Source organism: Neopelma chrysocephalum, unplaced genomic scaffold (genome assembly GCF_003984885.1).
Source record: "Neopelma chrysocephalum unplaced genomic scaffold, ASM398488v2 Primary Assembly neopelma1_75, whole genome shotgun sequence".
In the NCBI taxonomy this organism is placed as follows: domain Eukaryota; kingdom Metazoa; phylum Chordata; class Aves; order Passeriformes; family Pipridae; genus Neopelma; species Neopelma chrysocephalum.
In genome coordinates this window covers 4,171,839-4,183,189 of record NW_020897736.1, presented here as the reverse complement: position 1 = coordinate 4,183,189, position 11,351 = coordinate 4,171,839, and the positions used below count along the sequence as shown (strand labels likewise).

General features: G+C 39.9%; 1 protein-coding gene across 2 annotated transcripts; it reads right to left on the bottom strand.

The window, feature by feature from the left end:
• Positions 1-4,714: 4,714 nt before the first annotated feature.
• On the bottom strand, positions 4,715-11,345 carry DUT (deoxyuridine triphosphatase). Of its 2 annotated transcripts, none has more exons than XM_027688772.1 (7): positions 11,322-11,345; positions 10,616-10,778; positions 9,136-9,227; positions 8,042-8,086; positions 6,498-6,572; positions 5,490-5,560; positions 4,715-5,043 (listed from the first exon to the last, which is right to left on the bottom strand). In XM_027688772.1, exons 2-7 carry the CDS (start codon positions 10,774-10,776, stop codon positions 4,987-4,989), a joined length of 501 nt encoding a protein of 166 aa, XP_027544573.1. In that variant the 5' UTR covers positions 10,777-10,778; positions 11,322-11,345; the 3' UTR covers positions 4,715-4,986. The 2 variants fall into 2 exon arrangements, with proteins under 2 accessions (XP_027544573.1, XP_027544571.1); XM_027688770.1 differs by lacking the exon at positions 11,322-11,345 and adding an exon at positions 11,151-11,223.
• Positions 11,346-11,351: the final 6 nt, after the last annotated feature.

Sequence of the window (11,351 nt, the reverse complement as noted above, 5' to 3'; positions counted from 1 at the left end):
CAGCTCACATATGTTTGTTTAAACATACTTTACATATTCAAATACAGTAGTTACTTTCTGGATGAGGGCTCTCAATATAAAATTAATCTGTCAGTTTTTCAGACTTGGCAGGGTAAAAGGCTTTCTTGCAGTGTTCTGAGTAGGGGAAAAGCATCACTGCAGTGGTAAAGAGCTAAATAACCACAGTTAATGGAGGGAAAGCGTAGGAAAATAATTACGTAAATTCAGTTCAGACCTGATCCTGCAACCTTTAACCATGCAGTGACATTCTCTGCCCAGCAGCAGACCCAAATTTACACTTTGCAGAATCACATCCTCACTGAGGCAGAGATTGCCAAATAGCTGTTAGTGAGGGAATCGCCACGTGTGCCAATTCTAGAAACCAGGAAGGCAGTACACTCTGCCCTATATTTTCAGGCTTTTTGGTACCTTACATAACTAGGTGCAAAATACTTATTTTTATTTCTGGTTCTTTTCTTTGGAAGTGCAGTCATGTGCAATCAGGTGGAATAAGTGTGCTGATAATTTTCCTTCAGAAATTGTAATGGTTAGCGATGTGGACACTTTTCTTTTTAGGCAGAAACCATGAGGCATTGAAGCAAGCATTCACTTTTCTTGCACTTGAGGTCACAAATTTATGCAAGTCAAAAATGTTGAGCCTGCCAAAAACATCATGCTACACTCCACCAAATAAAAGGACACTGTTATTCTTACAAGGAAAGGTTTGACAGGACAGGAAATAGGCAGGGTCATAGAAGTTTACTTACCAAAACTTATTTAACCATCTTTAAGCCAAAATACAATGTTAGTTATTAAAAAAAAAAAAATTAGAAGAGGGGGAAGACAAATATAAGAGCTCCAGACTATGTTATTACAGGAGTAGCAACCAATACAGAATTAGGTAACCTTAGTAAAAATTTACATAATTCAGGATACTATATGTCACCTGCCCTTACTGGGTTAACACATACTAAGTTTTAATTTATATCCTGAACTTGCAGCCAGAGGCATCTGATTTGGAAAATCCAGTGCAGAGTTTACCAAGCTATACATTAACAATGCAATCCTTAAGTAGACTCCAATCCACTTAAAGGAATGGAGGAAGAAAGAGTAAGAAGAGAGTGAATATGAAAGATAGGAAAAATGTTGCTGTTCATTACAATTTTCCATTTTTGTTGAAACGCAGCAGGAGAGCAAAGCCACAGGCTTCTCTACTGCTCTTGCATGCCAGGAGGGATTATGCAAACACTGCAACCACCCAAATCTTATTTAAATTATAGTCATTGTTCCCGCTTTAATGGTTATACTTTTGCCTGCTTTCACTCAAATATTGCTGCATCTTGCTTTCCGCCAACACAGTCCCAATGGGAGTCATCAACTCTTAATTATAGATGAACAGATCTTTGAAAAATACCTCTAGAAAAAAAGTGGAAAAGAAAGCAAACTTTAAGTGCCATCTAGTGGCTGATCTAAAAAACACGAAATAGATCAAAAAAATTCCTAACATGCCACAGAGTAATACAACTGTTGCTGAACTGAGGAAGCAGTGCTTAAATGCCACTAAAGACCAGGTTAATACTCTGGGGGAAAGAAAAGGACTAAAGATCAGGAGTATCAGTGCCATAATTTTTCTTTTAAGATTGTTGTCCACAAGTGGAGAGTTCAAGCAGTAGGAATTGTATAGGAATCACATGTTATTTCAAAACTCTCATCAGCTTATGAGCTTCTGTCTTTCTAAGGACACAGAGATTACCATAAGTATCTCAGTCCAAATCAAAAAATAGAACCCTTTCAGATCCCAAAACAGAGCCCAAACCATGGAGTGAATCTGGGGCCGAGCATCAGAACTTTCCTCCAAATGCACTTGAGGTGGGAGGCTGATTTTCTCTACCCTTGTAACAAGTCATTGTTACCTTTCTAAAAGAAAGGAAGCAGATTGTTAGTTGGTAATGTCCTTTTCCTTTCCCTGCAGGAGAATGCCATTTTCTGCTGCACAGAAGAATTCCCTACAAATTACTTTTCATTCACAAAATCTCCATGTTTCACTTACACAGAGGATGTCCCACAAGATCATTCCCCAAGCTTTAAGTAATTCCTCTTGGAGGCAAGAATAGTTGACAGTCTAAACTTAAATAGCTTTGTCTGACTCTGTTCAGAGATAGTGGAGAACAGCCCAACATAACTTTTAGTTAATGTAATTTTCATTTAGGGTTTTTTTTGCAAATAGCTTTAATTGCTTTACATCCTTTCTGTTTCTTACCTACAGTGAGCCCTGGGGATGACAGCTCAGTGGCAGGTTTTGGAGATGTGAATCTGTGTACACAGAAGTAAGCCCTGTGCATTCCAGTGTCCAGTTTCTCCTGAGGTTCCTTGCTAAGGCTGAAGCATGTTCACTCAATGATGCACTTAGGCATTTGTTCACTGAATTACAAAACTAATTTACAACTACATAATGTAGGTAGGATAGGTCTCAGATAAAGTAATCAACAAGATTGTGTTTCCCAGTCCTCCCTCTCTTTTGCTAATATAAAAATTTTTAAACATTCTGATTTTTGTTTAAAAGAGGAATGTGCTAAAAATTACCATTATAAAGAGGGATATGTAAACCCTGCTGAGGAGTGAGTCTACCTTCTTCCCCTTGCTCATGTGAGAGGGTGAGTTTTATAAGCAAGAACAAGCATAAGTTAAAAACTACCTTCTGTGACAGGTACTGTTCTGTGCCTCCTGTGTATGTTTGCCAGATACCAAGATAATATAGGAAAATGGGAACATTAAAATAAATAATTTGGAGGATATTGCTTTTCGTATTAATGAAATTGTGGGACATTAAATAAAAAAAGAGTGAAGAGATGTAGAGCTTGGTTTGAACGAGAACATAGCAAATGCTGTTGTAAGAATTGTCTACTCACTACCAGGACAAAGTTTCTCCAGGTGTCAGTGGAGGCCTTGGTCTGCAGTAGCAGTAGCAACTTAAGAACTTTTACTGCACTGGTAACTCCTGTTGCCTGGTTAGATTTGTGTTCTACAGATTTGCTGCTCCACTGGAAGCAAAACCCCAACACTCAAACAGGAATTATCAGATTTGTTACCCCGGTGCACAGGGAGAAGTCAGTATAGAGGTGAGCTTGAAACCATTTCTCATTTGAGAGACACTTTCCCAGGTCCTACTGGGAGCCCTGCAGGAATCTAAAACTCTTTATATGCTTCTCTAGATAAGTATTGAGAAACAGAAACTCCACTATACCAATTTTCAAAATAAGTGAGCCTTTTCTGGTAATAACACTTAGGTATTGGGTTTTATGTTGGCAACTTACAGCAGGCATGGATATATTTCTTCATCATGTTTCTGAGATACTATCTCACAAACTGCTTTTTCTAGCAATGAGTATTCCTTCTTATCTCAGATTCTGGAGTATTAGAACTTGCTCTTTGACTTACAGCATGACAAGAGGAAACAGCTTTACATAAAGGAGTCATAGTTATTCTAAGACCTACAAATAGCCTTTGGTAACTGAAGTTCCTTTTTGGTAGGTTACAGAATGCAAGAAACTCAGTGTCAAGCTCAGCTTTTCCAATTCATTTGAAGCTGCACTGGTGTGATGTGCTCTTTGCTTTGGCCTGGTGAGCCTGCTCAGGAAGGTCTGGGTATACAAATGCAAGGACAGTGTTGTGATGAGGGGTAGGGAACAACAACAACAAAGACAATAAGCTTATCATGCACATGGGAGGGAAAGATGAATGTACTTACTGTTTCAGCACTGCCAAGTCAATGTAATAACTATCCCAGAGCTGAAGGAATATGAATGCTCTCATACTCCACTTTATTTTACAGCTCACTGTGGGGGAGGGTGGGATAAAATATACAAAATGTAAAATATTTTGGGCTTATTTCACTGAAAATGGTTAGTTCTAGACAAGGACATAAAACTAATACCAGCAGGATTATTCTAATCTGAGAAGAATGAACATCTTAAGTCTACAAAAGGCCCACCTTTCCACTGCTGAAGCACTACTTAAAACACAGAATTTCGTACCTGTGACCTTTCAGCCAAGAAAATCTAAAAAGAACATTGATAGCTGCAGGAAAAAAATGTTTGAGAGTCTCACAGCCTTTTTCTAATTCTTATGTAAAGTGGAAAAATAGTCATTATTTTTTCCTTTTTTGTTTCTGCTCTCCTGTGCATGTTCTTTCACCTAAAAGGTTTTGAGGCATTTAAGAGATTCCCACACTTATGAAATCAGGTTCAGGACAGGTTCCAAAGAGTTCTCTGTTAAATGGACAAAATCGAACAGAAAAAACAATTTGTGCACTTCTTCAATAACTCATACAGTAACATATTAATAGATTTGTCAACAAATATGTCAACAGCATATTTCATAGCACTTACTATACAGAAGTTGTTTCCAGACCAGTTGTTATTTAGCTCAAACATTGTATTGTTTGCTCTTAATATAAGAGAGTGGAAAAATTGGCTGCTTGAAGATCAGCTAAGGATCAAAGTCAGAATTTTAGCTTTGAACAGAAACACAAGTATTTGGACAGTTTGTAGAAGATGCAATATTAATATCTTTGCCTTTTTCAGGGGTCATATCGAAATGTATGAAATAGGCTCTCAGTATGAAAACCTGAGCCACATGGAGGATAGATTTCAGAAGATTAATGCAAACTGGCAAAATTGGTCCTTTTTAGTTTAGATGAATAAAATCAAATCATAAAGTTATTTTTTAATTTATTAGAGTATCATCAACACATAAACAACACATTCTTATTGTTGAGGACCAAACATCAACTGATCAGCCAAGCCAGTCATGCACATTTCCCCATTATGCAAATTCACTGCCTGTAAAAATAGACAGGAGGATACAGAGAAGCTGGAATAAAACTGGAAATGTTCTTATGCAGTCCTAAAATCCCACTTCTAATTCAAATGAAAATTTAGAAACAGTGTAACAAGAAAAAAAATATAAAGCATATTCAAGTAATTTTCAGTTCTTCCCAGTAGAACCAAAGCCACCTTCACCACGTTCTGTGTCATCCAGAGCCTGAAAGACATCAATTAGGATAAGCTGGGTTAGTGCCTTTACTTGCTTTTTGTTTCTATACAACAGATATTCTCTACCGTGGAGAAAGGTACATTTACATTTAACAAGAGCTATAACTGAGAAACCAAAACATTTTTATGAGACACTTTGGAATACTTTTTGCACAAGTTTAAACAAATGCCACATTGTGAGACAACCATTTCTAGTACAGACTGAAGTATTTCTCAAGTACCTGTTAACTCTGAAAACTACCAAAAAAAAAAATCCACCTAGGGGTGAGCAAAGAACCAAGACTTCATTTAAGTAGCACTGCTGCTACGCAGTTTTAACACTGAAAGTAATTTTAGCAAAGTATTTATCTATATCATAAATTTCATCTTATATACAAATATCTTAAACTATTAATCATGGAAAATAAAAGAAATATTTTTTTTTTGGCAACTTACTTCAACTTCTTCTAGCTCAGGATAATAAATGCGTTCACAGATGAGCTGGGCAATTCTATCCCCTTTTTTAACTGCAATGAAGTTAAAATATTATTAGTTCCTTCAAAAACAGTGAATAATCAATACAGAGTTTAGACAATCTCCTTTCAAGAGTATCAGAACATAATAAAAGTGAAAGCACTTATTTGAAACTTAGTTAAGCAGATGTTGACAGCCCCAGAAAAACACAGGTAGAAATAAACTTGTGCTTAGCCCTTTTAAGGTGAAGTATCAGCAGCTGGACCAGCTCAAGGCACTTCCATTCATTCCTGCTGCCATCCTCTGGCATCTTAAGTGTCATTTAAGCATAAGTAGTGCAGAGATGGAGAGACAGCTGTATGGATAATGTGGTTCCTTTTGTGAACTAGACCCAGGAATCTGGGGGGAAAAAACTGAACTGATAAAAGGAAAACAGGATTTCTCACTAGTACCCAAGCTGGTTCACAGAACCTCCCTAAGAAGCCTGTGCTGTGAAGATGCAGAAGAGGCTGCACTGGCAATATTTTAACTGGGCACTGAGGCTTAAAACTGACTGTTTCCAGAGAGACAGCATGGTAAAGGAAAATTCCTATCTTTATTAGTTTCCCAGGATCCTGGAGAAGTTTTTATCTCAAATACTCCTCAGCTGAATTTTCTTTTTTCCAGAGAAATAAAGAAGCTTAACACAATCTGCACTTCAGTACAGATTGTGAAGTTAAAGCTTAGCTAAGTAAGGGTTTTTTTGGTTTGGTTTTGTGGTGGTGGGGTGTTTTGGGGGGTGGGTTTTTTTGCATGCTGCTTAATTTGCTACGAGTGGAATCTTTTTGTATTTCCTTGACATGACATTATTAAGTATCTATGTTTTTGTTAATTGAAAGAAGAAAAATGTTCTTAGCTCATGTTAACTCTGCATAAACATTTAAAGAAAAAGTTAGTTTCTCATTCCCAGTCAGATGGCTGAAAACAGGCTCTGCCAAGCTCAACAATTACCTTCAAAAGTCTCCTTGCCAAAGTTGAAGAGTACTACACCAACATTTCCCCTGTAATCCTCATCAATAACACCAGCTGTCAGGAGAAAGAATTTAGAGGGACATCCAGTTAATAAATGTCAGTATATGAGATCGCTAGATTAGATAATGTTTAGATTTATAAATCATCACAGTGTCTCATACTGACATCCTTTATACTACTCATGCACAATCAAACAATATATATGCAAATACTGAGACTCTCAAAATGCTAATCAGCCTTGCAAAAAGAACTGAAAAACACCATCACACGTCAGGAAGTGTTTTACCACTGTACTACTAATTTTAGTTGTAATACCCCATCTGAAATCAAGACAGCTGGACCAACTTCAGGCTCCATTTGTTCTGCTAACTTCAGCTCTTTGAGTGTCAAGGAAAAATCTGTTGTTATCTTTAACATTTCCTCTGAGAGCTACGGATTTGCACAGATCCAAATCCTGTACCTCTGGCAGGAGCTTTAAGAAACTGATTGTCATTCTGCTATATTTAAGTATCAAGGCTGAAAACCAGCTTGCTCTTATATTTTGTATAACTGTATTAACTACATAGTTCAGAAGATTATCTACCAATGCACATTAATATAATTATATTCTGCTTCTTTGGAGTTTTTCTCTCTGATACAACATTTCCAGTAGAAAATCTGAAGTTTGGGCCTCCCTGTGGACCTGAGTAAGTATTTTGAAGTCTACTTACAGAAAAAATTCAAATATTAAATTACATACCATTCCAAGACAATTCCAGATCTATAGAAAGTACAACCCTTAGAGATTATAAACACCTGAGGAAATTGTATTATACCTTGAAGCTGTAATGTTGAACCACAAGATGCACACCTAAGAATAGCAAACTGGTTTTTTAATTAGTTTCTTCAGCATTGTGAAAAAATTGAAGTACATATGATCCATAGTTACTGCACAGTCTCTGCACTAGTTCCCAAGTTAACTTGCTGGTATTTAACTGATACACAATTGCTTAAAGGGATCCCAATTACAGAGCACTGTCAAAAGGAACAGTGAACAAAACATAGGGGGTGCTGTGCATGCACATTTTCCAGAAGGAAAAACATTATTCTAGTGCTTTCTATCATCCCTTTCCAATATCATTGCCCTACATTCTCTGTGTAAAAGACTATTTGTATGTTACTTATTTAATTCAGTCAGATCTTACACTAGACTGAAAAGAATCACACAGAGATGTTTAGTCAAAATGGAGAAAGCAGAATATAAAAAGTCATCTTTAACACCTATAGCAAAAAATAACTTCTATGGCAGGCATTGCCTACAAAAGCATGATACGGTTATTGTTTTAAATAATCAGTAATAACTTTATAATTCAGCAGGTTTAAAAATAATTATGATGCACTGGCTCTCTGAGGTGTTACCCAGTCATCTCCTTTTGCCAGACTACCCATGAAGCATTATTTATTTACACACATTACAATGGGAAATTAAGGATCTTCTGTGATCCATATTTACAAAGTCTTAACAAAAATAACAAAAGTCTTACCACCAACATCTATGAAGTGCTTTGCAGCTAAACCAGAACGTGGTGCTAGAAAAGAATAATTTTTTTAAAGTGTAATAATTTATTTCTTTTAAAAGACAATATTTATAGGTTATATAGTCTGTTTGCATAGTTGTGGCAACAAGAACTGCTTCCACAGTCTAAAACAAACATGATTTTACAGGAATTATTGTTATTTTATATATATATATATTAAACAAAATAACAGCTGCTACTGGCTACAATAAAATTGCAGTTTTTAAGTGATATAAGCATATCTTTGTTTAGACCAACAAATGCAGAGTAGGTTTCTCCAAGGAAGGCAACAGGATCAGACAAAGACTGTCCAATCTTGGTTTGTTTTTGGTGACTACCACTGGTTTGACATAATCTCAAAAGACTATGAGGCCAATCCATTTAAGTTATGATGGAAAACAATATTTGGCAAGCAACTTACTAAGCAGTATTTTACACAGATAAATTATGTGCGGGGGTTTGGGGTTTTACTTCCCTTAGACTACTTTGATGACACTCTTCAAAATTTTCTTTGGGATAAGAGAAGTGCACATATGTATTTCTTTTAAATAAAAGGACATGGCAAACTGATCATGCTCTTCCACTGGAGTGGCTATTGCTTTTTTACTTTATGAATTCATAGATAATTCATAAAAAGAATGCACAAAATAAACAGAATATCTCGTAAAGTTCTCCCAAGTATTCTGTCACAAAAAGTAGTCAAATTCTACTTCACTAGTATTCTTACTTTGGGGTTAGTTTTTAAACATCCAGGGATGTATTTGCTGTATGTTCATTACCTATTGGTCTTCGTTTCATTCAAAATTCAAATTCAAATTCTGAAACCACAAAGAAATAACGAGCTATAGCAGAGCCTCTAAAGTTGTATGTAGATTATGACCATTTTTGCCAATCATCTCTTTGTCACTTGACACCAAAGTTCAAATGTCTGCTACAAGGCTTAAATAAATCACACAGCCAGGTGGCATCTCTTTTTTGTGTAGACTAATTCTGAAAGCTGAAGATGGTGCCAAACCTGTTCTAGAATGACTCTGCAGCCTTTTTATAGCTTCTTTACTCACCTACTCGGCCGTAGCACCCAGAAGGAAGTGCTATTTGAATGTCTGTTTTCACTACTGCCTTTTCCATGGGTGGTATCACACAGTCATAGGCACTACATAAAAGAAAGAAACACTAGTTTATAGAGAATATTTTTAAAATTTTCTTCTCTGTAACTCAAGGTAAAAAATTACCAGAATTATTATAAAATGGAACTTACAGAAAAATATTTACAGATTTGCAAAATCTAATGCAGATCCTAAGATACAAGATGTTCTAATTTTGACAGTGCTAGTTTAAAATTTTGGAAGTGTCATTTGAACAGCATAGTCTTACAATTGCCAATTTTAAATATTTTTAACTGGTAAGACAGAAAGTACAAGTTTAACTTTAAAGCAACCATTGGGTGAACGTGGTTGTGCATTTTTTTGTGCAAAAGCAAACTTAAGGGATAACACACTCTCTGATTAAGCTTTCTACAGCAGATGAACTAACTGTAATTAAAATGAATTATTTTTTAAGTTAAATTTTAGGCAACAATGCTTTTTTTCCTGAGCAAACTGACAGTTCACGAGTCACAAGATTCTCCTGGGAACTACAGAGATTTTAAGAACTTGCTGATAATACCCAACTGGAGGCTTAATGAAAGGCAGTGGTGACAACAATTGTTATATCTTGACCTTGACAAGGAACTGATTTTTAAACACTGGAAGCACTGAAAGGTGTTTTAAAAAACAAGACTTTTTCCAGGTCTACAGTGCACCACGGTAGGACAAAAGGAATACAAAGAAAAAGGGTGCTGAGGCAAATCTTCAGGAATTCAGAGAGGTGAAGGAAGAAAAACACAGGCTGATTACTTTAAGTAATAGTAAAAAAGGTAGAAGAGGATGCAGTGAAGTTCAGATGTAACTAGTGACTGTATTGGATCCCAGAAGCACTATGTAAACTACCACAAGCTGCAACTATTCCTGAACATGGCAAAAACCTTTGAACAATGGTTATAAATTCACCCAAACCTAAGTCTGTACATTAACCCACATGGGTTTCCAGCTAAGATCGTTATCAAACTGCCACAACTCCCTTTGCCGCACCCAGCAGCCAGGGGGAAAGCAGAAAAGCACAAGCGCTGGCAAGGAGGGCCCACGTGCACTACCACTTTTTTTGTTTCAATAGTGAGGCACCGGGCCAATGCTGGCACCAACAGCAATTCTGGATGATGTGTCAAGCCTGGCTTTCGGCCAACGACTGCATCCCCCTCTGATGAAATCAGTGATGCAGCACGGCTGGACCACAGATACCTGGGGATGAAGGGCGAAGGATGGAGGAGCAAGGGAGATAACTACCAGGGCAGCTCTGACCCCCTCTCCCGCAGGGCCGGCGAGCCCCCCGGGGGCTCCGCTCAGCAAGAGGCCACGACAGCCCCTCAGCCGCCAGAGCCCCCCGCCCAGGGCTCGCCGAGTGGGGCGGCATCGCCACCCCCGGGTGCAGCACCCTCACCCTCACCTGTACAGATCGTAGCCCGCAGCCCGCGCGGAGCCCCTGGAGGGGGCGAAGGCGTTCTCGGACAGCTTGGTGAAGCGGAGCCGTGTGCTCTGCTCGCCGGGACCCGAGCCCTTCTGCCTCTTGCTGGGGGACGGCTGCGGCACGGCCTCGGAGGCGGGCATGGCTAAAGGATGGGGAGACGCCGTGAGGGGACTGACAGAGCCCGCCAAAACGCGGCACGGCCCACTGCGGGCGGGGACAGGGGGGGAACCGGCCCGTCCGCGGCTTTTCTGTGCGCAGCGCACCCCCGCCACACCCCCACCCCCCCTCCCTGTGATAATGGCCTCGTCCAGGTCCTACCGGGCACCCCGCGCTCGCGCGGAGGGTCCTGCCCGCGCGCCAGGCGGGCTCGTCTGTCAGCCCGGCCCGCGGCGGGCGCTCAGCGGGGCAGCGTGTGCTCCCCCCACCTCCCCAGGGCCGCGGGCTGCGCAGCGTGCGCTCCCCGCAATCCCCGCCAGGGTCGGGCAGCGTGTGCTCCCCCCCCCGCCCCCCTTACAGCGCCCGCGGGGCTGCAGGAGCAGCCGAAGGTGCCGGCCCAGCATCGCGCCGCTGCCGTGTGTGGAGCGCCGCCCGCCCGCCCGCCCGGCGCTGCCCGCCGCGGTCCGCACCCCGCGTGGGGCGCGGGCGGAGGCGGCGGCGCCCCGTTCTCCCCTCGGCCGGGCTGTACCTGCCAGCGCAGCCCCTGTGGCGGCGGCCC

What these genes read in the sequence shown, in the direction of transcription:
- DUT (XM_027688770.1), bottom strand. Translation starts at nt 11,196, where the DNA reads ATGCTGGGCCGGCACCTTCGGCTGCTCCTGCAGCCCCGCGGGCGCT. An exon ending in CCTGCAGCCCCGCGGGCGCT is followed by an intron (nt 10,779 to 11,150) that starts GTAAGGGGGGCG and finishes CCCATCCTTTAG; the next exon opens with CCATGCCCGCCTCCGAGGCC. An exon ending in TGGCAAGGAGACTTTTGAAG is followed by an intron (nt 5,561 to 6,497) that starts GTAATTGTTGAG and finishes ACTTCATTGCAG; the next exon opens with TTAAAAAAGGGGATAGAATT.